General features: G+C 48.8%; 11 protein-coding genes across 11 annotated transcripts; 1 reads left to right on the top strand and 10 right to left on the bottom strand.

Annotated features, from left to right (window-relative positions):
- Positions 1-101: 101 nt before the first annotated feature.
- N7481_008357 (beta-glucosidase) lies at positions 102-3,766 on the bottom strand (the record flags this gene model as incomplete). Its single annotated transcript, XM_057267576.1, has 16 exons — positions 102-521; positions 599-650; positions 698-819; positions 877-992; positions 1,063-1,174; positions 1,235-1,346; positions 1,469-1,767; positions 1,811-2,206; positions 2,257-2,378; positions 2,446-2,469; positions 2,523-2,602; positions 2,654-2,793; positions 2,854-2,966; positions 3,042-3,377; positions 3,440-3,505; positions 3,565-3,766. 16 exons carry the CDS (start codon positions 3,764-3,766, stop codon positions 102-104), a joined length of 2,712 nt encoding a protein of 903 aa, XP_057121777.1.
- A 596-nt stretch (positions 3,767-4,362) lies between these two features.
- N7481_008358 (Major facilitator superfamily domain general substrate transporter) lies at positions 4,363-5,927 on the bottom strand (the record flags this gene model as incomplete). The annotated part of the gene is made up of 3 exons (XM_057267577.1): positions 4,363-5,401; positions 5,458-5,738; positions 5,799-5,927. Coding segments are annotated over 3 exons (1,449 nt in total), but the record flags the coding sequence as incomplete, so codon positions are not given.
- Positions 5,928-6,828: 901 nt separating this feature from the next.
- N7481_008359 (uncharacterized protein) lies at positions 6,829-8,696 on the bottom strand (the record flags this gene model as incomplete). The annotated part of the gene is made up of 7 exons (XM_057267578.1): positions 6,829-7,380; positions 7,441-7,553; positions 7,614-7,743; positions 7,808-7,909; positions 7,967-8,132; positions 8,193-8,468; positions 8,551-8,696. 7 exons carry the CDS (start codon positions 8,694-8,696, stop codon positions 6,829-6,831), a joined length of 1,485 nt encoding a protein of 494 aa, XP_057121779.1.
- Positions 8,697-9,452: 756 nt separating this feature from the next.
- N7481_008360 (HNH endonuclease family protein) lies at positions 9,453-10,278 on the bottom strand (the record flags this gene model as incomplete). Its single annotated transcript, XM_057267579.1, has 4 exons — positions 9,453-9,565; positions 9,637-9,775; positions 9,847-10,018; positions 10,076-10,278. The coding sequence occupies 4 exons, from the start codon at positions 10,276-10,278 to the stop codon at positions 9,453-9,455; spliced, it is 627 nt and encodes a 208-aa protein (XP_057121780.1).
- Positions 10,279-10,901: 623 nt separating this feature from the next.
- Positions 10,902-12,230, bottom strand: N7481_008361 (NADH:flavin oxidoreductase/NADH oxidase; the record flags this gene model as incomplete). Its single annotated transcript, XM_057267580.1, has 1 exon — positions 10,902-12,230. One exon carries the CDS (start codon positions 12,228-12,230, stop codon positions 10,902-10,904), a length of 1,329 nt encoding a protein of 442 aa, XP_057121781.1.
- Positions 12,231-12,462: 232 nt separating this feature from the next.
- On the bottom strand, positions 12,463-14,152 carry N7481_008362 (Zn(II)2Cys6 transcription factor; the record flags this gene model as incomplete). Its single annotated transcript, XM_057267581.1, has 3 exons — positions 12,463-13,368; positions 13,416-13,984; positions 14,050-14,152. The coding sequence occupies 3 exons, from the start codon at positions 14,150-14,152 to the stop codon at positions 12,463-12,465; spliced, it is 1,578 nt and encodes a 525-aa protein (XP_057121782.1).
- Positions 14,153-14,616: 464 nt separating this feature from the next.
- Positions 14,617-15,078, bottom strand: N7481_008363 (uncharacterized protein; the record flags this gene model as incomplete). Its single annotated transcript, XM_057267582.1, has 1 exon — positions 14,617-15,078. One exon carries the CDS (start codon positions 15,076-15,078, stop codon positions 14,617-14,619), a length of 462 nt encoding a protein of 153 aa, XP_057121783.1.
- Positions 15,079-15,447: 369 nt separating this feature from the next.
- On the bottom strand, positions 15,448-17,055 carry N7481_008364 (uncharacterized protein; the record flags this gene model as incomplete). The annotated part of the gene is made up of 3 exons (XM_057267583.1): positions 15,448-16,282; positions 16,344-16,767; positions 16,833-17,055. 3 exons carry the CDS (start codon positions 17,053-17,055, stop codon positions 15,448-15,450), a joined length of 1,482 nt encoding a protein of 493 aa, XP_057121784.1.
- Positions 17,056-17,675: 620 nt separating this feature from the next.
- N7481_008365 (DUF1445 domain protein) lies at positions 17,676-18,573 on the top strand (the record flags this gene model as incomplete). Its single annotated transcript, XM_057267584.1, has 2 exons — positions 17,676-18,368; positions 18,430-18,573. The coding sequence occupies 2 exons, from the start codon at positions 17,676-17,678 to the stop codon at positions 18,571-18,573; spliced, it is 837 nt and encodes a 278-aa protein (XP_057121785.1).
- Positions 18,574-18,805: 232 nt separating this feature from the next.
- On the bottom strand, positions 18,806-21,165 carry N7481_008366 (putative C6 transcription factor; the record flags this gene model as incomplete). The annotated part of the gene is made up of 4 exons (XM_057267585.1): positions 18,806-19,993; positions 20,118-20,784; positions 20,855-20,977; positions 21,041-21,165. The coding sequence occupies 4 exons, from the start codon at positions 21,163-21,165 to the stop codon at positions 18,806-18,808; spliced, it is 2,103 nt and encodes a 700-aa protein (XP_057121786.1).
- A 516-nt stretch (positions 21,166-21,681) lies between these two features.
- N7481_008367 (cytochrome P450) lies at positions 21,682-23,418 on the bottom strand (the record flags this gene model as incomplete). The annotated part of the gene is made up of 5 exons (XM_057267586.1): positions 21,682-22,056; positions 22,117-22,439; positions 22,508-22,570; positions 22,626-23,142; positions 23,200-23,418. 5 exons carry the CDS (start codon positions 23,416-23,418, stop codon positions 21,682-21,684), a joined length of 1,497 nt encoding a protein of 498 aa, XP_057121787.1.
- Positions 23,419-25,185: the final 1,767 nt, after the last annotated feature.

A 25,185-nucleotide genomic window follows, 5' to 3' on the forward strand; every position in this document is an offset into this window, starting at 1 on the left:
GTTCAGTAGAGGAGTGAGTTTCTTAATTTCCGTGAGGAGATTATTTACACATAATCAGCTAGAACCGTACAAATTAATGCGATATGATGGTCTCATATAGATTAGTGGACGCAGCTGAGAGTCACATTTGTCGATGTATCTGCAGAGCTGCCTCCATTATCGAGCAAGGCGAAGGTATATTCGCCTGGCTCCACAACCCAATTGTATTCTCGATCAAGGACCACCAGATACCGGGAAACATCAAGAGTCATGTCAACCGTGGTTGATTCACCTGGAAGCAGATGGACACGATGAAACGCGACGAGTTGTTTGACCGGTCGCACAATTGAGGCGACGCGACCAAGCAGGTAGACCTGGGGAACATAATCACCTGCTACTGGGCCGGTGTTCTTGATGTCGACAGAAAATGTTATAATCGAGCTAGCTCTGAACTCAAACATATCTGGATCTCTGCCGATTGCTGAAACATGAAATTTGGACGTGGAAAAATTGGTGTATGACAGTCCATAACCAAACGGGTACTAAAGATACGTACGAAATGAGTGCCATGGAGCTTTTCTGTGGCTCGGATTTCCATTTTTGGTGACACATGACTTACGATTGAATTATAAGGAATGTCCACGTAATCCCGAGGAACAGAGGGTTTGTAGCTTCATGGGTGAGCACGGATCAGAGTCAACTGGGCGACGAAACATACTTGTAGAACGCTGGCAATGTGCCAACACTATATGGAACACTGATGGGGACCCGACCACCAGGCGAAACCAAGCCAAATAATGCGTCTGAAATCGCTTGGCCACCTGCTTGACCAGGAAAAAACTGGATATAATCAGCGACTCATCCACGCGTGTAATTCGAAAGCATTCGAGAACTAACAGTATTCAAGACGGCGGCTGACTTGTTGTAATACTCCGGAATTGCGAACGGGCGACCGCCTTGCAGGACAAGAACCACTGGTTTCCCCAAAGCAAACATCGCATCTGCGAGTTCGGCTAATAAAATAATGGGAACGTTAGCTCATTCTCAATTTTTGATTCGAAAATACGAAGAATTGACACAGACTTTGATTTGGTGAAAGCTCCAAGGTTGCCCGGTCTCCAGATTCCCCATCGCTATTCCAGTTAGCTCCAACTGCCAATATGACGAGGTCTGAGTCGGAGGCAACTTGAACGGCCTTTTGGACTTAGTATTTGAAGCCCCTTGGAAGATAGTATATCTCTTCAACAGGACTTACCTGCTTTACTGGATCGATGTTGTCAACAAGATTCCAGAATAAAAGCACCTGGGCATTCAGTGAATTTTGATTCTCAAATTTCTGATTATAGTTCAATGCCTGGTACTCAAGTCTGATCTTATGAATTGCAGACTTTTTGAACAAGAAAGGCGAAGACCCTGGGGGGGGCCCATTGTTCCGTTGGCGGAAGTATATGATAGTCCGGGTATGTTAGAAAGAATGTTTCCAGCTGACGTTGGCTTCACGTCGACATGAAGTTTTCCGTCAATGTAGAGTCTTGCTGATGTATTAGCATAGAGAGCCACACCGAGCCAACCTTGTGTGTCATATTCAACAGGAACATTGACCATTCCCTCCCATATGACGCTGAAATTATTCGATGGTAGCCCATTTGGCGGGTAAAGACCCCAGTCGAGGCTTGGGGTCTCAAGTTTTTGAAATTTTGCATCGAAAAAATCGGTATCGGCATAATACGTCGCCAACAGACCCCCAGATGTATCATTCGAAGATAGGAGATATGGTGGAATATTGTACTGTCCATTGAAAGTCCACGAATTTGCCCCCCCAGCTAGTTACTAGGTCGGTCTCCGGAAAGTGGGCTGCAAGGTGTTCGGAGAGACTCTGCCGGATTGTACTGGCATTTCGCACTGGATATCCTCCCCATTGGCCGGAATAATCACCATAGTTGAATGTATCTGCGAAAGGTCCAACCAAGGCAATATTTTTGATTTTTTGCTTGTCGGGGCTTATAGGTAGTGTGGAATTCTTGTTTTCAAGTAGCACAACGCTTTTACGGGCAGCTTCAAGGGTCAGAGGAGCGTGAGATATAGTAATGTTCTCCGACTCAATATTTTGTGGGATGTAGGGATCTTCAAAGAGCCCTAGGTCATACTTGACACCGAGAACCCGACTGGCCAAAGATCGCAGTGTTTCGATGGATAGAGTTCCATTCGCGACCAAAGAAGTCGTTGCCTATTGATAGAAATTAGAACAAGCCATGGAATGATAGTTTGGAGACAAACATTGATGTATTCTTCAAGAGAAAAATCGTAGAATTGAACCATTCCACCGGCGTTATGCCATTGGGCAATCGTATCTGCAACGGAGCTAGTAACAAGGTGCGTATTCAACAATTCAGAAAGCCCTGAATAATGTGAGTTATAAAATTTCCGTCCTTTGACATGAACTAGATTTTTCGCATGTCAGCTTACCTGTATCATCCGCAGTGATATAGCCTATAAATGGTATTAGCCGGATTCAAGAAACTTTTACAGGCCAATCAATGAACCGTCATATCCCCAATCTGCCAATGCCTCGTATAGAAGAGGATTCACGGAGGAAGGAACGTCATCGAACTCATTGTAAGCCCTTCGTCTGTATTAAGCCTGGTTTGATGACGTAGAGAGGAAGAAAACTCACATCATCACGCCTTTAACGCCTCCAAGCTGCACCGCTGCCTTGAATGGAACAAGCATTTCTTGCAAAACCTGACGCGTGCCGTATCCCATGAATGGAGCAGCGTTATGACCCCCTTGCGGACTCCCATGAGCTGCAAAATGCTATATGTGAAATAGAAAATTAGCAGATTTCAACCAGGCAATTCGGACCATGTTATTTACCTTCATCACCGGTATCACGGCATCGGGGTCTGACCAACTACCGTTTTTGGACAACCCGCTTGAAAAGGCGACACCCATGTGAGATGTCAGAACCACATCTTCTCCCCAATCCTCTGATAAATAAAGCAAATTAAAATTCAATTCAATCAAGCGAAAAAAATACAGTGAGAAGAGAATGGCTTGCTTACCTTGCACGCGACCCCAGCGAGGATCTTTAGCTAAATCGAGCACGGGGGCAAAGCAAGCATGAATCCCAATCGATCGCGCTTCAGTCGCAATAGCTCGGCCAACTCTATACACAAGGTCCGTGTCAAAAGTTGCTGCCATTCCGATGGCCTGAGGAAACATGGACTGTTTGAACGACCCTACTCCATGTAGACATTCTCCGGTTTGCATGAATGGAATATCGACTCGGGATTTCTCGGAATTGAGCTTTTGGAGATTATTGTATTGAGACTTGTTGGTTGGATACCAGTCATGGATGATTCCGATCGGTGCTCCCGGTGCTGCCTCTAGTGCTTTATCTGTGGAATTGAGCAAATAAGCAAAGAGCTTCCTGAATATAGGAGACTAGTATTAAGAGTACCATATAGGCCGTTGTCTGAGTGCGGGCCAATGATGTTGTCTGCAAACATGAGATGCAATTGAAGAACTAATGCATAGGTTAGTGGTCACTACAGGTTACAGCTCAAATCGAATCCAATCACATACCAAGCTCAGGAACCGTCAAATTCGAAACTAGATTCTCCAGGAAGGTAGTTCGTATCAACGAGCTATTGCTGCGGGCTTGGAGGTCGTGGGGCCAAGCCTCCGAGGACGTTGCATAAGGACTTATCTTTGCATGGCAAAGAGAGATAGCATTGCAAATCCATAGAGATAGAATCGACGGGGCGACCTTTCCGGATAGCTTCATTATTGGTCACCGTATAATAGTTTGGCACAAATTTATTATCAAGTGCAAAAAGCTGATCGCTTTCTATAAGAGGGCAAGATGATGCTTTTATTTAGATATAATAGCTATATTCAAATACAATAGCCTAAATGGAATGCTTTATGGCTCAAGAGCACAGCTGTACGATGGTTGAATAAAGCAGTACTGCTACACCGTGAAAGTAACCGTAGCATTCAAAACGTTCAAAAGCAGTCTTCTTGGCTTTGAATTCCCCCTCATGCCGATGCTATGATTTATGGGGTATAGATCTACGACTAGTTTAGCAAAAAGCCGATGGGGGCGGGGAAATGACGCGGGGTCATGCAAAGTCGTACGATGCGTAGTAAATAATACACAGCACCGCACTGGCAGTATTCCCAGATGAATCTGGTGGATGATCCCAAATATATACATATATGTGTTGAGTCTATTTTACTGAAAGGGCGACGACGTAAGGAGGCTTCTACACTCCTACAAGAAGCGGTTACCTAATTCGCCTGCTCATACTTGTAACTGATGGTCAATGACTCCTAGTATGAACATCATAGTTATATTTCACCCCGTCTAGCTCTATTCTATCATTTACTATCATGACTAACGAAAACCCTCTCCGTCTCAACGCTGCTAGTGTCTGCTCGTCCCTCCACATCCTCTGGGCCCTCCACGCTCCCCACATCAACTTCCCCACCTACATTCCAGTTTCCAAACACTGCGAGGAGAGTGAATGGAATGGTGAGACCCCATAGAGAAAAGCCGAGGATCATTTGGTTCAAGTTTGACCAGTGTGTTGCGCCAACTGCGTATGCAATAGTGCTGCCGATCGATTCCCACGATCGGAGAATCCCCGTTGTTCGCGCAATATCTCCATCGCCCTGTGCGCCTTTTACCTCGGCCATAAGCCAATAGATGTATGTCTGTAGAACCTCGTAGAAGAATTTGAAAAACATGTAGACGGTGAAAGCGGAATTGAAGAATGGACCATCGCCCAAGTCGAAGGCGGGTGGTTCAGCCATACGGGAAAGCTTCGTTTCGGTGATAGCGTTCCATACCCAAGCTGCTGTGACGAAGACCAAGACAATGAGGTAAACAGCTTTGGATCGGGCTCCTCTTGAGAAATAATTGAGATCAAGAACAAGACCCGTGGTTATATTGGCTAACGCACCAACAACAGCTGTGAGGAACGAAGCTAGCGCTCTGGAACGAACGGTGAAGTATGCTGATATTTTGTTAGAGAAGTTCTCTCCTTCAATGGGGATTGGATATTCCATACTTGTCAAGTAGTTCCCTTGGTAAGTTGTGCCAAACTGACCGGCCAAAAATACCGGAATGAGTAGCAGTAGATATTTGTTCTTGAGTTGCTTCCAAATAGCACGGGCTTCGATGGCTAAGCTGGTCTTCTTCATGTAAGGAATTTTGGTGCCATTACTCCGGACCACATCTTGTGGCTGGGATAGAAGTAGAGCAAATGGAGCCCCAAGAGATGAAATGGCGACAAGCCCAAGGTAAGTATTGTAGCTGACCTTGCCAGTATGCGCAGTATTGACATTGATGGCAAGGGAGATGGCACCGCCAACCAAAGGACCCATTTGCCGAATCCCCATCCAAATTCCGACATATCTAAACACGATAATTAGCTAACGAAGAGATAGAACTAAGGCGGCATGCATTCTTACCTTCCTCTCTTCTCCTCTTCCGGATATCCGACCGCAATAGCGGCCTCACTCGCCCAGAGCAGAGATGCCCCGATACCGCAGAGAGCAGCTCCAAGCAGAAGAAACCACTGATTCCCATAACGATTGTTGCAATACAAACCGGCTGCATAAGGGGTGTAAAACGCAGCACCAATAAACAATGTCCATTTGGCGGTAATCTTGTTGGTAACACCACCAGCAAGAAAGCAGCCCACTGACATGAGTCCGTATGTCAAGGCATTGGCGGCGTTGTTTAAAAATGGCTATACAGGGTGTCGTTAGTGGGATCCATATCAGTTGCAGACCCTAAAAAGACGACTCACACTGGCATTTCCACCAGCTCCGAGGTTATTTAGGGCTGTCCAGATTCCGGGTTCACAGAAGGCAACCAAGCCTACGATGATAATCTGAAACAGGCAAGACCTGTAATGATGGGATAGGCGACCCATGATCTATAGTGTATGTTTTTAATTAAAATCAAAGGTGACAAGAGGCCCCGACTACATTATTAAGAGATTTTTATTTTATTTTGCTTGAGCCGAGCAGTTGGAAGTAAAAAGCACGTCAGGGTTAGTCGCCATCACGATGTCTTGGCTTTTTGGTCTGGCCTATTGGGTCCACACCAGTCTAATACTCGTACTTGCAGCAGAACATTGTTTATTCTCCGATCAGAATTTTGATCTCGCCGGGGTCAAATCGAAAAGAATTTATTCAGATATTGAAAGTAATATGAAGCAGTCAATTTCCAACTTCTTAAGTTGAAGTTATTTGATCGACGATGCGGAGGAGCACGCAATACTCCCTTTGTATGGCCCATCGTGAAAGCGGGCGACGATAAGAAATTGCCACTGTTGCGGACCTTAATTTAAGCTCAGTTAGATTCAAATCTGGGCGTCGTTTGATATAGAAATGGCGACTTAGCTCTATTTGATTTGTACAATAGATCGTGCTGTGGCCGAGGTTCCTATATGCCCGGGCAGGCAGGCCGGATAAGAATAAGGATCTCGGCCGAGATGTCGAAAAGGGCAGGTTTCAGATTCAGATCTAAATCAAAATTGACTAATCCTGAGATAGTTTAGCTTGGGAATGACGTGCGTCAAAGTCGGATAGTCTCCGTTTCTACTTGGGGTGGCCAGAGCAGAAGAAGGTTGTCAATTCGAGAATCTGCGAGACAGCGTAAGACTAGATTATTAAAGATGTTTCCTCCGAACCTTCGATGTGCTGTTAAGACTTTTGATATTCAGATAACCATCATCATCCCCCCCCCCTCTTTTCCTTTTCCTTCTCTGCCATCCACTTAACGCGGTGCGAGGCCCCGGTTTGGGATATTCCTCGAAAGGGTGAGCTCCAACGCTACTTCCGCTGGACGACTAACTCTTCCTCTCCGTACGAAGTGATATCGTATCCATTCTCCTCCAGATATGTCTTGAAACGGGCATCCTCGGTCTCAAGTTCTCGAGACATGTCCGGGATGAGAAACCAGGTGATCAAGGCACCGACGATACAGAACGCAGATCCGATGAGAAATACAGCCTGCTGACCTTTCTGTGTCGTGTGGAAGCGGTGCTGAATGGGAGTGAACACTTCCGTGCCGATGGATGCACCGGCTTTTCCAACCGCGGCCGCAAATCCCAGGAAATGGCCACGAAAGGGGGTAGGGAATGATTCCGAGCCACATAGGAATGTCGCAACTCCGGGTCCCATCTCACCCAGGGCCTGGAAAACACCGTACATCACTACGAAGAGTGGGAAGATACTCTGAATGGGATGCAAAGCGCCCCCGATGATGAATCCCCAGAGAGCCCAGAGGAAAAAGCCCAGGGTCATGGTCTGTTTGCGACCAATGCGATCCATCAGGTATCCGCCGAGAAAGCAACCAGGGAGCTGGAAGCAGTTGATGACAGTCTGCCGACATCGGGGTTAGAGAAAGAAATAATGGTACGAACAGGCGCTTCCTGGACTCACTCCATATCCAACATTCTGGATGGCGGTGTTGCTGGGGTTGAACTGCTGCACGATGGTCGAGGAAAAGAGGGAGAATGGGTAGGTGACGAAGTCGTAGCAGAACCAGGCGAGGGCTAAGAGAAAATGGGTGAACACAATTGTCTAGCAACAAGGCATCGGGGATTCTCTCTCACCTGTTCCGAGCATGGGCTTCCAGTAGCGGCGGATGACCAGCATGTAGGGGTAGTTGGACTTGATGGCATGTTTCCGATATTGGGTGGAGTTGAGCATACGGATTCGGAAGAAGCAAACCGCGATGGGAAGCTGGAATAGTTAGGATTCGGGTGAAACAAGGTCTCTGGGAGGAGAATCGGGTGGCATAACATACGATGAAACCCAAACCGAAACAAATGCGCCAGATGCCCTCGGAGTTATGGTGGTTATAGGCGGCCAAAACGACGACCGCGACGATTCCGGCCACAATGGCACCCTGATTAGTGTTAGTCGCGGGATCACTACGTGATTGCAAGGATGGGGGTATACGGACCAGGTCCAAGGCCGTGTCAGTAGTGATAGCGACGAGAAATCCCCGACGGTGGCGCAGGACATGGGTCTCATCTGCAGCCTCCGTGGCACTGGTTCCACAAACTGGATACTCGCCGCCGGCTCCAAAGCCCGCAATGCCTCGAGCCACGATCATCATCCAGAACATTCTGGGTTGGATTAGTGAGGTGTCTGGTGCTTGCTGCTAACTTGAAGGATTGGGATCATACCCGAGCTGGGAGGAACCGTGAGAAGCGGTGGCCAAGACCAGACCAAGAACCAAGAAGAGGGTGGTGGCTAGAATGCCGGTTCGACGACCGAGGCGATCAATCAAGACACCGAAGAAGAGCATGCCGAAGATCTCGCCGATCAAGTAGGAGTTGGTGAGACGGGATTTGATGGTGGAGGACATGCCGTCTTTGTAGCTGGAGAGGGTGAGTGGGGGTGGTGAATGGAGATAGAGAGATGGACACACAGAAGGGTGAAGAGAGGCATCATGTAGCCAACTGGAATGATGATCATAGGGTTAGTGGAGGTGACGGTAGCCCTGGATGGGAATCATACTGGAATGGGCATTGTAGCCATCACTGGCGAGGGCGAGACCGGCGATGAAGACGTTGAAGACACCGGAGAATTGGCGCTGGGGGGGCCTGCTCGAGATCCCAATCTTCGTGATGTTGGTGACTCTTGGAATCGTCCATCTTCATGACGGAGTCACTGGGAGAGTTCTCCATGGTGATGAGAGTGATGAGGGAGATGGAGATGAGAAGGAAGAGATGGAGATGGAGAGATGAGAAGGAAGAAGGGAAGAGAGACAGACTGATGCAACGTAGTGGTGTGGTATACAGTAGCATAGACTGTGAGTCTGGTAGAGTATCGTGTAGCCGTCGCTGTAACCAATCAGAGAGAAGGACAGGAACACGCTGGGGAGTTCCGGGGGTATCAAAAGTGCCTTCAGTCGTGCCTTCCTTACAGTGCACAGCTGTGGAGGTGTATGTGGTAGTGAATGTTGATGTATATACCGTTAGTCCGTAGCACCTTCCTCAGGCACAGAAGGTTACCTTAAAGTGGTCTAGCCTTGGTCTAGCCTTGGTTGGTATACATACATACATCCATACTAGGCTGTATGTATACCGTGGGTACTTACCTTCAGGAAGTATAAGCCAATCGGATTCAACAGCCGCACCATGTGCTCGGCGAAACAGTGGGTTGAAGTAGTATACTGACTGTTCCTGTTGTCAATGTGACAAGCTCTTCATATCTGCCGATCTCCCGTGCAGTGGATTCTCTCGACCCAGGCCTATAGAAATCATTAACTTCAAGTTCATGTTCAAGTTTACTACGGGGTACTAACTAGCCCTTTAAGAAGTAAACCTAGCCTGGCCAAAAAATGAAGATGAAAATGAAAATGAAATTGAAATTGAAATTGCCAATCATAGTATACTAGTATACTAGTAGTATATAAATTCTCCCATTTCCAAAGGTTAGCACTAGCACGTAGCGAGCATGTCGACCAGCGCTGACTTTTCATCCGTGGTGACCGTCAAGTTGTAGGTCGATTTCACCTTTACCCACATCTCCGCGTAGGTGCAGTAATACGATGCTATTCAAAATGTTAGACAAAATGACTTCCTCCACTGTGATTTCTCGTTGATTCCAATTCAAATTCCTTACCAAGAGGAGGCTTCCATTCTTCAGGTCCCTTGTCGCCCTTGGCCGAGTTCACGTTGTCCGTGACGGCCAGGAGCTGCGGATGAGTGAGATCATTGGCAAACGCTTGTCGATCATCCGTCGTCCATTCAGAGGCACCGGACTATCAGAAAGTTGGTTAGCAAGCCATGCCCAGTCAATAGGACCCAGAGAACCAGGGGTTTAGATGCCTACCTTCCAGGCATTGGACAAGGGCACGACGTGGTCAATGTCCAGATCACTAGCCGCAGTCCAAGTCGCTCCATCATACGGGGAGACCCATTTCCCACTACTGGCAGAGCAGCTATCATCTTGAACCACGCCCGTGCCATCTCTCTTCAGCACAACATCGCGCGTGTCGCAGCCACTGGATAGCCGGAGTGAGAATGATACAGATGCGCAACAACAGGGTCTCGCAACTTACCTCCCCTGGGAAATCCAATGAGGAAACTTGGCTCGAGAATAGCCATCTTGGGATCCCTGAGCAGCGACAGTCAGGTCTCCCAGCTCGGTTTTGGCTGCCGACGCTGATGGGATCCCTGGGGCCGTCGGTATGCCAACGACCAGGGGCGACTGGATCAAAGCGAGGGCGACAAGAGCCTTCACTATTATAGATGCCATCACCATCTTGGATGTTCAATCTTGGAACGCTAGTTCGAAATGAAACAAGGAAGAATTGGGAGTGAAGGGGAATGCTGTCGCAAGCCCCGATAAAGAATGCTCAGCCTTTTTCTTCTTCTTTTTCTTTCCCGGCTCTCTGCTCCTCGTCATATCTTCTGGATGATTTTCAACTCCTTTTAAACCAGTGGCCGCCCTCTTGATTACCCTATCTTCTCCTCACATTGCAAGTGTTTCGTGTTTGGAGTTTTGATTGCGCTGTAACCTCGGGGCTTGGCCACGGAGCTTGTTCGCTTGGCACTGCACGTTGAGGGCGTGTGGGTGTTTCAGTGGACCAGCTGCAATTCTGGTGATATGCCTCGACCCAATGAACTCGTATCTGTAAAAGAGATCGGCAGTCCCTAGATCTGTATGGCGTTCACCTGCGCGACTCCTTTGTTGTGGTTGGATAGATTCAGTTACGACGGGTGAGAAGATAGTAGGATAGCCCGGGCCCCTGCATCTTCCAGAAGCCTTCACTAATGAGTATATTCATTGAAGTACCGTATATATTGTCCGGTTTATATTTATCCCGATAGCGTAGAGTCTTTATGAACCCCCTCCATATATACATCGTATTCCTAAACTCAATCTCAAAGCACGCCGCGAGCGAACTGCCATGCCACCGAAATGGGAACCTTGAGCTGCTTGGCCGCGTTGTACACCCATTCGGGCTCGCGGAGGAATTGACGGGCCATCAAGACTGCGTCCGCTTTAGGCTCCTGGCCCGAAAGAACAGACTCGGTGGCCAGGGCTTCATCCGCGCCCTGCACAATGTGCCGGGCGGCGTCGGCCTCCGTGATAAAACCGACGGCTCCCACCAATGTCGTCTGACCGGCTCCACGGATCGCCTTGCGCAGCTCACCCGCCAGGTCAATTTGGTAGTTTGTATGGGGTTGAAGCCTCTGATCTTTGTGATTCCCGCCTGAGCTCACGTCCAAAAGATCCACCTCCAACTCCGGGAGTAGCTTTGCCAGTCGGATCGAGGATGGCATGTCCCAGCTGCCAGTCTGCGCGGCGACCGATTGTTCCTCTAGCCACTCTGTTGCGCTGATGCGGAGGAACAATGGGGTGCCGGCTGGGACAGCAGCTCGAATGGCGGCCGCGACTTCTTGAACGAGGCGGATTCGGTTCTCGAAGCTGCCGCCGTATTTGTCGGTACGGCGATTGGTAACGGGGCTCAGGAACTCATGAATCAAGTAGCCGTGCGCGGCATGAATTTCGATCAGGTCCACACCAGCTTGAACGGCTAGCTTGGCACTTCTCCCAAAAGCTCGCACGACCTCTTCGACTTCTGCGGTGCTGAGCTCTCGAGGTGGCCAATACTTCACATCGCCCGGCGCCCAGATATGCTCTTCACCCCCGGACGGCCCGACCACATTTGATGGCCAGCCCCCGACACTTTCGTCGGCTTTGATGCTACTTCTCTTCCCCTCAGAGGACAACCAGGGAGCAACCGTACTCGCTTTCCGACCGGCGTGAGCAAGTTGAATGCCGACCTTGGCGCCTTGACTATGTATGAAGTCAGTCACCCGACGAAGACCCTTGAACTGTTCAGATTCTGTCCCTTCTTGCCATAGACCAGAGTCGTTGGGGGAGATTCGGCCATTCGGCTGGACAGCGGATGCTTCGATAATGACCAGGCCTACGCCCTTGGCAGCGAAATGGCCGAGATGGGCAATGTGGAAGTCGGTCAGCGCCCCGACCGCAGGGGAGCTCGGGTTTGACTCCGTGGAGTAAGTGCACATGGGCGCGACCATAATGCGATTCTTCAAGCTCACATCACGAATCTGTAATGGGCGAAACAGCGTTGGCGTATTGGGATCGTCTGGGTTCAAGGCAGCACCGCCATTGTTGGCGGGGGTGAAGTAAGGGATGCCCTCGGCCTTGACAATATGAGGGGAACGGAAAGTTGAGCCCATTTTCTTTTCTCCTTTTCTCTGTGCAGAATGTGGAAATGTTCAATTGATGCAGGAGAAGAACCTCGGTGAGATGTGCGATCTGCTCGGACTGTTATAGAAAAAGCGGGCTGACAAATCCACCTGCCGAAAATCGCAGAAGCGGAGTTGACGCCGATGAGGTGATGAGGTGATGATAGAACGATGATCGGGTTCGATTCGAATGGAATCTGATTTGCGATCGCTTTACCGAGGATCATCGCCACAAAAAGTCCAGCATGTCGGCGAGTCGTCGCATTGTTCCATTGTTGGTCGCTGTCCAGAACGCCCACACTTGGCGAAGCAACAACTCCCGGTCGGGCGCGGATTTCAAATGCATTCCGATTGCAAGAAGTGGCCAGCAATAGTAGTCGGCATAGTAGTCTTCGTCAGGCTGTAGCTGGCACACCATTTCCATACCTTCCGGGAGTAATTGATCGATCGACGGGGTTAATTCAGCCTGTCCTGGCCCTCGCATACGTCGGAGTAGCAGCCGAGACCCAAGGATATACAGCATCGGACCCAAGCAGGAGTCATTCATCTTGTCGCCCGGCGGAAGAGGTGATGCGGTAATTTGGAGACCTTTTCTGTCCCAGCTGCTCCTCGGTGATGTGTCCTCCTTGGCTGGCCCTTTGGCGCGCGCCTTGATACGCTGATCCCACTGCCGTAAATCTCGATCGAGCGCCCGGCGTGTTTCAATGCTGACTCCCTGACTGGCCGAGGAGCGGTAGAGACGATAGACCGTATAAATGCATCGGAATAGCTGTGGCGGGAATCCAAGAACGGGGGAATCGGAATGGGACAGGGTGTTGGGTTGAAAATGTTGGCTGATGGCCTGCTCCGCCAAGGACAAAGCAGTCTCGATCTCGACGGGATTGGCATCGCTCTCCTGAAAAGGTAAGCTCGTCGCGACATGAAAGATGAAGGATTCTCGCACCAGGCGATGCATTGCGCCTTCTGTTCTTGAAATTGGATCGTCATAACCATGGTTGGGATCGGAATCGGAATCGGAACCGCCAGAATAGAATGCGATTAGCTTTGCTGCTCCTACTAGATGAATTTCGACCCCTGACGAGCCCTTCGGTTTTGCACGCTGGGCGATAGAAAAATTAGAAAGATCGAACTAAACATAAATAGACAGAGAAGATATATCTGGGCAGTCCGTGTTACCTCGTAGATACACAGCATCATGATAGTTAGCATGGCGACGACCCATCGGGGTGCCAGATGGGCATCATTGAGTACATCGCGTAGACCAGCCACCGCGCTGGTGTAGTGGAAGCGAGCCAGATGACGGAAGTTCTGGACACCCATGGGCATCTCGGCACCACAACACGCGAGGAGGGCATGCATGCAGAAGGGGTGGCCTAGAGCGAGCATCATGGTTTCGCGATTTAGGCCATGGGTCACCGTACCATCGGTGGCGGGGCGGATGAGCTGAGGAAGAAAGGTTGATCTGAGGAAATCAAACAAGGGGCCGCTGTCCGGGGTGATTGCAGGTGAATGAGTCCAGGGCAAATGGGGCACGGGTGAGGGAAGCGGAGAGCTGCTCCATCTCCGTAGGGAGGTAGCAATTTGCTTAGACGGAGAAACCGGTTGAGGTTGATCCTGAGGTTGATCCTGATGTTGCGATTGTTCAGTTGTACCCGTTGAGAATGGCCAGACGCAGGGCAGTCTCTGCTTTGCACAATTGAGGCACTGGGCGAGAGTCTCATCACATTTCTTTTTTCTCTTGCGACCTGCATTGCAAGGTTAGTAGTGGCTCTGCTAATGGAAAATAAAGAACAACCAGTAGGCGACTGACACGTCAAACAGCCCGTCTTGGTTCGCAAATGGGCTGGCCGGCGTCGAGGGCGGCGATAAGTGAAGGTGGACCTCTCCTGAGTGGGAGTGGCCTGGTCAGCCATGGCTGCGGGGTGAATGCATGGAGGTTGAGATATGGAGGAGTGGTGTGGTTGAGAAGTGGAAGCGGAGGTGGTTGAGGGAGAAGAGAGAAGTCCAGTGACTTCCTGACTTCAACCACACTTCTACACTTCTACACTTCTACACATTTATACTCAACTTCACCCACTCAACCTACAGTGAATTCACCTCCCTTGACTGACGGTGAAATGAACAGAATATTATTCGATCGATCTGCATACTCGTCCTCTAGTTATGCCTCGGCGAAACTCCGATCTGCTGGGCCCACTGGCACTGGCACTGGCAACTATATATAACTCATCATTCTGATGATTCGGGTATTGCCTTTCAGTTATTTCCAAAGGTTGCTGCATCTCCCTTCAGATCTCAGGCTCCTCGATCTTTCATTCCGAGCCAGCAATTCTGTCAAACCAGCCGTATCACATCCATGGATGTATGACGTACCGTGTTACTCGCCCCGACACATCCCGCATTCCAAGCCCTGGTTAGGGTCCTCATAAGGATGAGCTACCCCACACAGCTGGACCCGACCGTGGAAAGGTTGGAAAAGATATATGAAAGAGCTCATTTTCGAAAATTGCGACCATGATTCTCTATAATCGTCGTTCACTTTAGCATCTTCGTCCTCTGCCTCCACCAAATCCTCCCCCGGGTCTCCTGCCACCACCATAACCACCATAACCACCATAACCGCCATAACCACCACCTGGAGGCCCTCCCCAGCCTCCTTGTCCCCCCCCCCGCCGTAGTGTCGACGTGGAGGGGGCCCGCAACCTCCCATTCCATTCATACCACCCATTCCCATTCCACCTCCGTAGTGATGTCTGCGAGGAGGCGGGCCGAACCCACCCATACCCATTCCCATGCCCATGGGATGTCGGCGACGTGGGAATGACATGCAAAGACCCATTTTGTAGTTCTCTCGGGCTGTGTTGACTGTGTTGACTGTGTCTGGATATGGTTGAAAGGTATTGATAAACCTGGTAGCAGTAATAATGTAGATAATGCGATTCTAGCCAAGTAAAGAGTGGCTATGCGGTCTTCTAAATACTACCAGAATCCATACCGGTCGTGTGCGTCATTTGCCTCGATTTGAAAGTATTGCCCAGCTGGTTCCATGGCTTCACAAAGTCACTCTCTACAGCCACGTGTGTCTTGAACCTAATGACGAATAAATAATGAACATCTATTTGTAGAATTGCAGAATTGTAGAACTGGATAGTGAGGCCTAGTGAGGCTCTCGTAACTCCGCATTCCTAATATCCTGACGGACCAGCACTCAGTAAATGTACTTGAAATCCACAGAGCCGTCACCAGTTTGAACGCGACGAGTATCTTCCTTCTCGCCATTGAGAATTTGCTCCTTGATCCTATTTTCACGCCGCAAGTAGAATCCGAAACCGGTCACAGCAATTTGTCCCACGGCCAGCGAGCCCAACGAGAAACCATTGCCAAGTACGTATGGGGCCTGTCGATATACCTGACCTGCCACGATTCCGGCACAGTTTCCCATTGTCTGCTGAAGTCCAATCTCTAGGGCTCTTCGATACTGTGGTGCAATGTTGACGTTCAACCACGCAACATTCAGACCGACTGCCGTGTAGGTTGTGATGCCGATTAAGAAGGTTGCGAAGTATTGTACCGCCGTATTCCTGACCGTGAGTAGCAGGATATATCCGACAATGCCAAAGACATTTGTTGTGAAGATATAAGAAGCAAATTTGGAGTAACGGTCGGAACAAAATGCAATGGCAATAAAGATGATCGCGGACCAGATATACACCGGGACAGTCAACACGTTGCTCATGAGCGAATCGTAGCCCATGCCCTGCAAAATTGTGGGCAAGAAAGTGCTGAATCCGTACAATAGGATATCTTGACAGAATTGAATGACTCCAGAAAAAAGGAGTTTGGGATCGCGCAGAGCGATTCGCATCTCCTCCCAGCTGAATTTATCACTGCCCATGTACTTGCGGCGCTGCTCATTCCGCACACGCATCATCCATCGCTCCTCTTCGTTGAGGAAATAAGCCTCTGCTGGGTTATTTGGCAGGCCGAACCAGATCAGAATCGCGCATGCTGCACTGAAGAGGCCTTCGATGATGTAGACCCATCTTTAGTTCCCGTCAGCTTCAAGATCCTTTTCTTCTTTCCCCAGACTTCAGTTCAGCTTACCTCCATCCTGCCTTCCCTCCAATTCCATCCATATGCAACAGCCCGTAAGCCAAAAGGCCGCCAACTGCCCCCGAGATAGCTGCACAGCTCATAAGATAAGATACCCGTTTGGCTTGCTCCTCACGCCGGTACACCATTGTCAGGTATAGGTTTAGGCATGGAAATAATCCCGCCTCACAGGCACCCAGAATAAGCCGCGTCGCATAGAGCGAGCCCACCGATTCAATGAAACCCGTGAAAATGGTTGTTAAAGACCATACAATGCAGAGACCTGTTAGAATATTCCGCGGGGTCAACTTTTTCATCAAGACCGCCCAGGGAGCTTCGAAAAGCACATATGTAACGTAGAAGATCGAGACTGCGATAGAGAATTGGCTATCCGAGGCGTTGATATCCTCAGGCATGTGGGCCACCTTGACATTTCCTGTTATTCGATCAGTTTTGCGCTGTCGATTCATGGGCAAGAAAAATGTTCAGTGCGGGCTGTACCGATATTCGAACGATCCAAAAAGCAGGATAGATATGTAAGCATAATGATGGGCACAAAAGCCATATCCAACTTGACTAAGAGCTTTTTCTCTTTTTGCGGATCAAGCACCACGTCCAGGGCCTCGCCGGCCCAGGTCTCGTCCGCCATTTCACGGTCGATCTCTTTTTGAACGGAGAGCCTCCCTTCGAGGGCCACCTCATCTTGTGTATCAGTAGTAGGCATATGGGATATGCTCCTCTCTGCAGGTGAAAGTATCAAATGTAAAGGAAAGAACTGGAGTCGTATACTCCTTGTAACGAAGACTTCGGGACCAGGTCGGGCAATAAGACGGCGGGGGAGCGACTAGATAGTCACACAATAAAGTGAAATGTCAAGTAGAATGAATAACTTGAAAACAGCTAGTTGAATAATCTTATCATATCTCTCCAGAGATATGATCAAGATAATGCACTCCTTGGGTTGGGGCTGTGATAAGTCCGGATTTCCTCCGCCGAAGGGCATTTCGATCGGCCCGACGACAAGCGAAGATAAGAGAACGTAACCACCAACAATGGCCTGATTTGCCACTTCTGCCGTGTTTTGACTCCGCTTTTGCCTGCGCATCCCTGCTACTTGGGGCAGGAGAAGTTCGCCGCCCCTGTAAATCTTCTAATTGGTCAATAATGATCGATTGAAGTATCAAAATGCGGAGAACCCCCAACTTTCCCCAGGCCATCGGCAAGTGGAACCCGACGGAGGAGATACGAACTCAAAGCCATGGAATGGAGATGGAGTCAATCTTGATAACCGAGGCAATTAACTTAAGAGTGTGTTAGTTTTGCAGAACTATACACATCTCAATCATGCTGGGAAATATCGCCACATCGCAAGAGGCTCGACTATTATGTCGCGAGAACCGCCTCACCAACACGGCAGGAGTCGCGCCCGGATATCTGCAGGCTAATCTTCTCGTCCTGCCAGCAAAATATGCTGCCGATTTCTACGACCTGTGTCTGCGTAACCCAGTCTCTTGTCCCTTGTTAGGCAGAACTTCGCTTCCTGGGGATCCTCACAGCATTCAGCCAGACGGATGTATCCAATCTCCCGAATTCGACATTCGCACTGATTTTCCCAAGTATCGAATTTATGAAAACGGTCAATATATGGAAAGTCGTCAAGATATTTGTGACCTTTGGACTTCCGACCACGTCGGCTTTTTGATCGGCTGCTCATTTTCCTTCGAGGATGCGTTGACGGCAGCTGGTTTACAGCCAAGACACCAAAGGTCCAAATCCATTGTTGCCATGTACCGGTCAACTATCCCACTTCTTCCAGCCGGAGTTTTTACAGGTGGTCGCTGTATCGTCTCTATGCGGCCGTATCGTCCGGAGCAGATTTCACAGGTGCGGGAGGTCACTCGGCCATTTCTTTCAACTCATGGTGAGCCGGTGGCCTGGGGGTGGGACGGGGCAAAGGAGCTTGGTATCACCGATATTGACCGACCGGACTTTGGTGAGCCACAGGTATTTGAAGAGGGAGAAGTCCCAGTCTTTTGGGTAAGTTCTGCTAATAAAAGTAATCACCCATCGAAGTCCTAATACTAATTATCCTCCAAAGGCTTGTGGAGTGACACCGCAAATAGCAGTCGAGTCTGCTGGTGCAAAAGTAGATGGTTTAGTGTTTGCGCATGAGCCAGGGCACATGCTGGTCACCGACTGGACTGTCAATGATTTACAGAGACTGCGACCCGGTATTATTTAGACGTGAAATTAGACGGAGCATGGATTGAGAGACCTCAAATTCCCATGTCGCCATTACGACTGGTGATATACACAATATGTCAAATTGCAAACCTGAGAGCTTGCCATATCGTCTGCTTGCTTATGAGAAGAAAATTGGCACCGAGGTCTCTCGGGAAATATTGATGGATATTCATCAACCATTGAGAATACACTCGTTAAATTGCGAAACCAGGCTTCACTGAACCATCTCACTAAAAGCAATCCTTCATTACACTCGACAGCCCTGCCCCGTAATCGAATATGAAGCCACCGTTCGGCATCTGCTGCCAGGAACCGTCATCCACCATCGGACCGGTCCCGACTCCCATGATTTGATCTTCCAAGTTTCCCACCGCTTCGAACCACTCCATCAGCTCCTGGGTCATCTGTGCACCGTCCAGAGGAGTTTGGCTGTAGTTGCTAGAGGCTGTTTCCGGGAGAGATGCTCCATGCTGATTCAATGTTCCATCAGTGCCATCTTCGGCATCTGTTCGATTCGATTGTCGAAGCTTCTGTACCCCGAGACCCAACTCAGGGCCGAGCTTACGAAGGCTTCGAATGGACCTCCAGAGTCGCCGGGAGATGTACGACTTGGTCGAGAATCCCTTAACGAGCTCCAATGCCCAATAGAATTCCTCTTTACACGAGCTGCTGAACTGAGTCGGAGCTTGCGCAACGGCGAGGAAAAGCACGGCCAACGCAGAGACCAAAAACCAATTGAAAGCCACTTGCTGAAGCTGATAGATATCAGAAGTTTCATTGAGACGGGTGATGAATCTGATGGTGTCTTTTGCAATGTCAACAACTGTCTCGGCCTCGCCAGGATATCGGGCGATATGACCAGCTGTATGCAGAACCGGTCGATATATGAGCATTCGCAGCTGATTCGCACGCAAATAAAGCAAGGCACGAAGTCGTCGTAAGCTTCGTGGACCTTCCAGAGCAGCACCAGACTCCGGGGTGCTGGGGTGGTCAAGCCGTAATGAGTCCGGGATCGTGCGGGCCCAATTCAATACTTGCCAGTCCAGGTAGTTCATCTCGTCTTTTTTGATTTCATTTGTGTTGTTGAAAGCAGATATGAACTTCCATACTTTGGCAGCCATACGACTATATCGAATCATCACGCGAAGATATGGGGTCTTTTCTTCGGGCTCCGGAAGCCAGGGATCAATATCGCTGTCTTCTAGAGAGAAGGGCATGCCAGTTCCAAAACTCCAACGCATGTCGAGGATGTAGATTGACCAAAAGAGTCGGAGTATACGGTCCTTTCCAGCGGCTATAATTGCAGGTTGATTCAGTGTCTCTCGGCGGTGCAGGCCCTTTTCCAGAGACATGCGTTCCACAATTCCAATAGTCCGCCACGCTAGTGTCTCCTCGTCCATTTGAAAATAGAATATTGACTGCAGAAATGTCAGTATGATGGACCAAGAAAGTGTCAGGCTTCCACAAACCACAAGAGTAAGAAAAATGATGCTTTTAATCTCCGGGTGGACCCCAGACACAGTTATCCTGCACCTCCCTCACACTGTTGAAAAGCGAGATGGCCTGTTCACTGCGCCCGCTGGCCTCCGCGGTTAGTGCACATGCAAAAACGAGGCGAAGAATGTAGATATCTTCCTGGTCGAGGACATGAGCTCCATGTGATTGAATATTTGAATCCAGTGTCCGGTCCATGAGACCGTAGAGAAGATCGACCTGGTCCAGGAGCTCCGAAAGCTCTAAGACTGGGTACATGATTCCCATCTCCTCTTCGTAGACTCGGCAGAGTCGGAGTGCTTCAGCCTTGGGTAATGCCCACAGTGGGTCTACTGCTTGATGGAGCTCCATGTCACGGTTTGGAGAAGATGGGGATGCCAGTGGAGATGGCTCTTGTGCGAGATCTCCCTCATCAGCTGCCTCCTCTTGATGCTCCACAATACCCCGACGCTGTAAGCTTGATTTAGCGAGATCAAAGCTAAAGGCAGATGTTGTCGGGCCCTGGAAAGGAGTTTCTCGAGCGGTCGACACCCGCCGAAGTCCTCGTTGTGTGGACAATAGCCCGTCGGATGCCATTCGTCCCGGCCCAACAATGCTCGGACGCCCCGCGCCAATGGACGAGTTGTCGCTGTGGGCGATGGACCGGACAGCCGCAGACAGATTGGCAATCTGGTCCTGCATCGATCTCATTTGATCAAAGAGTCGCTCAAAATTTCTGCGGTCGCCATGATTAGCTAGCGTTTCCCGATATCCTTTGCCATCTTCCCAGTAGTGGACAAACATACTCGGGCTCACCGAGACCGTCGCGTTGAGCATGCTCCACGTAAACACATTCGAGGCGCTGTCGACCACAACGCTGGCATGGGGCTTGCCCGTTGCACTTAATCTTTCGGCGCTTGCATTCATTGCTGTTTTACCGGTTAGAGAGTGTGCTCGATTTGCAGGGCCACATGGTCACATGGGCAGCATACCAAGCTCTCGCAATGTATTTGCGACGTTTCTTCCGTGGGCGCTCGGGCTCATTCTCGTCCTGCGCATCATCAATTGCGGTGACCTTGTCCCACTCAGGGTCTGCAGAAGTCTGCAGAAGGTCCATTATGTACGACCTTGGAACAGGGGGTAGTTGGGTGGTGATGCACAAGTATTGGCACTAGTGTGACAATGGGAATGAGCAATAGCAATGGCAATAGCAGCAACGAAGGAGGTTGAAAAAGGGCGAAGACGAAAAGTGCGGGGGATTCCGCGCGGTGGCGCTTTTCCCCGGACTTGGCAGACTTGGCCGGGTTTACATCAATTGGTTTATTATGGATTGATAGATTGATGGATTTTGGGAACTTTGGCCATTGCTGGCCACATATATTCACAGGATTATTCAGATAATGATATGCGATTTATCTCTATCTAATTCCTTGTTTCCTCCCCCGTTTTTACAACGCATTTTGACTTCCTACTGTGGCCCTTGTACCACTTTGACCAACTCTCACTAACTAGTATACACACATGCACACACAATCGCCGTTCAATGCATCACCCTTCCCTGAGAAAAAAAGAAAAGAAGAAAAAAAGATAACAAATAGAATAGGAATGTGAACTAAGGCTGAAGCTGGAAAGATCACAGATCCTTTGTTCGTTCGTCGCTCTCGGCAATCCACTGCTCCAATTTCTTCGGATCGCGTGCTGTGAAGCCCACCTTAAACGGCTTCGGCTCTGTGGTTAGAGCTGTCGCAATGGCATTGCAGTCGATTGCATTGAGTACAGGTCGATCAATCGTCTGCTTTGATGGATGCATGTGAAAAGCGGTGATCAGACGCACAAACGCTGTAAACAGCTCCCGATTTGCGAGATGTGAACCAGCACACATGCGAGATCCAGCGCCATAACCATAGTGAGGAGTACCAGGGGCTTCGCCAAGATCGAGATAGCGCTCAGGAATAAACTTTGTTGCATCCTTAAAGTGATCTTCATCGTAATCCGCCGCCCAAGCATTCTTTACGAATGTCAGCAGAGTATCATAAGATAATAAGGCGACAGAGAGTGAGAAGCTTACCATGAAAAACGTTGTACCGGCCGGTATAGTCGCTCCATTCCACACGATGTCCTTGGTGCTTTCTCGGGGTAGACAGATTGGAATGACTGTCCAGAATCGCAAAATTTCCTTGACCAGGGCCGTGACATAAGGGACCTTCTCCTCAACCAAGCATTTCTCCCAGGCATCTCCGTCTGGATAAATTTTCATAATTTCTTCGTAGGCCTTCTTCTGAATTCGTTGACCATCTTCGGATGCGAGGTATGCAATGCCCATAATCAGATTTCCGGGGACTGTGTCTAAGCCTGCGGAGACCATAGTCAAACAGATCGATTTCACCTCCGCTAAAATATTGATTAATCACTTTTTTATGTTGAGAGTACAAAAGCTTGAATGCATTGCAAATACTCACCATCATTTAGCTTTGCCTCGGGGTCTTTGAGAATGTTTCCTGTGATACACGGCTTGTCCGTGCCTTTTTTCAATTTGATCTTTCAGCATGTTGAGAAGGTAAGTGAGGTACGTATCACGGCGGGCCCGGAATTCTTGTGCTTCGTTGTTCATCTTGGGGAAGATGCGCAATAGCGGAATATAGTCTTGCCAGTTGTTGGAGGTGCTACGGAAATTGGACACCCCGCGCTCAACATCAACGATCTCTTTCAGAAGCTGATCATCCACGTTTCCTTCAATGCGGAAGCCATAGTTCAGGGTCAGACTGGTATTGAGCGCAAATCGCTGGAAGTAGGCGGTGGGATTGATGTCGACAGTGCCATTCTTGCTATCGCGGTACAGTTCCTTGATGCTTGAGTTGGCTTCAAGATCAATGATCGGCATGTATGACTGCACGGCAGGGCGATTCAACGCTGTCGCTGCGGCCTTCCGACGACGCTTGCAAGATTCATCCCACGGGGAAGTCCCGATGGTGAAGCCCTGGGAGCTAGACACAACGCTGTGGAAAGTGTGGAAGGTCGGGCGCGAGATGAGAGCTGATGAGTCTTTGATCCAGAGTTGGCGCACAGATTCGAAGCTGTTAGCAAAAACAATTCGCTGGGTTATAGTTAGTGTGTTATCCTCGGCGATTGTTGTTCAAGTTCACTTCCATACCTTGTTCCCCATGCGCACTTGGAAGACCGGGCCGAACTTCTTTGCCCATTTTCCAGTGACGGTCGCATGTTGGTCTCCAAGTTGAAGCAGGTTACCGAAGAGGGGCACACCGGGGATCTCCGGTAGGCCCTTGATCTTGGGGACGTCGGTGCGATTCAGATACCTGATGATAAGGTAAACGACCGTGACCACGGTAATGGCAAGCGTTTGAACGGTCATGACGGCGAAGTGTGTGGGAAACAAGAAGAAGGGGAACCTCCAAAGTATTTAAATTATCAATCGCGGGGAACCCGACAATAGCCAGAGTTACCCTATTTGACGCGGTTCAATTCGACTGCAGCAGGATTGCATTCAAACCAATTAACATTGGCCGAAGAAGAGCGCGGAGTGCGGAATGCCCATCCCGCCCTCCACCTGGCAGGGTCGATCGTTGCTAGGAATGCACATACACCGACGCGCGGGCCTCGGCGGTGAATCAAAGGTTTGCTATGATGCAACTGGGTGCAACTGCGGAATTTGTCCCGAGTACCCCGAGAAAGTTGTGGGGAATTCCCAGACCGCGGGATTCTCAAAGCACCACTCCGCGGGTAGTGTAGGCCCCGTAATCCTACTACAATATGGATATTGATAAACCTCAAATGGCCTGCTACCGCCGGGAGCACATTTACCCGTGGACTAGAGCAAACGCCATATTTCTATTCTTTGCCCCAGGTGCGCATAAAACTTGGAACTTGAAGCTACTAGTGTACTGCTTGCGGGGTACCCAGCAGTAACCCTATAAACCTTCCATCTATACATACTAAGTTTAACGGATACTTCAAGTTCCATTAATTTTTAGTTTGGATCTCGGTAGTGGATAATAATATATATATTCTATCACTAGTACCTTGGGATAGGTCAGTGCCCCTAGGCATTTAGGGGCCTCAGTCTATAGTAATAAAACCTAGTGTAACGAACTGGTGTTGTTACCATTCGTGGATGCCTCATGCCTACAGCGCCACTCTAGGCATCCACGCCATACACCTGTGTATCTAGCCTTCCATCCTAGCTTCCTTCTTATTCTCCTCAAGCTATTACTTTCTTCGAACGCTACTACTTTCTTTGCTTGCTACGCTACGCCGTATCCTGATCTCTGTGAGTACCTGAGCTCCTCACAATGGTAACAACACCAGTTCGTTACAATTAGGCACATAACTCAGGCAACCTTAGGTTCGTTACAATATTTTGCAATATAGATCTTGGTGCAACCTCCTGCTAGGAATTAGTGAGTGTTCAACAGTAAATTAATTCATATTTATGACCTACTTTCGAATCCTAGAAGATTGTATACGTGTATATATATAGCCAACTTTATCGTTAGGCATAGGACTGGTGGAATAGAATTATAAGATTATACCAATTCTCAGTATTATATATAAAGTCTACTAAGCACCAAAGAATCACTGGGAAAATATTTATAATAATAAATAACTTATATGCATTGGTAGGTCGAGCTTTACTTTCTATTTGTATATTATGAATTCTTGAGCTAAGATAAAAATAGCTGCTATGCAAAGTATTTTTAGGAGTGAGACTGAAAACAAAAACACTGGGAAAACATGGATTATCCTAATTTTTGACGCTATAAAGAGTATATTGAAGATACACAAGGGTATATTATAGAAGGGTGACGGCGATAATAAAGAAAAAATCATTGTGTATCTTTTATAGAGTTCTAGAACAAACTTGTCTCTCTTATACTTATGTAATGTTTTTTCTAGGCTTGTCTTGCTGTCACAGTTACTTTTACTCTATACTGAAGGCTTTGGACTACTGGAGCTTCGGTCACTATAACTCTAAGCGATCTGAAGGAATATATATAAACGTTTATAGTTGTTTTGAATTTATGTACTTATAATTCTAAAGCCAATAAAGAAAAACAGACACATTTGCTTTCAAAAAGCTCCTTTTGACCCTAAACACTATGATATTCTCTAAATACCGCAG

The sequence above is a fragment of the Penicillium waksmanii genome, assembly GCF_028829765.1.
Source record: "Penicillium waksmanii strain IBT 27052 chromosome Unknown utg000007l:1.0-4314555.0:1.0-4317578.0, whole genome shotgun sequence".
Classification (NCBI taxonomy): domain Eukaryota; kingdom Fungi; phylum Ascomycota; class Eurotiomycetes; order Eurotiales; family Aspergillaceae; genus Penicillium; species Penicillium waksmanii.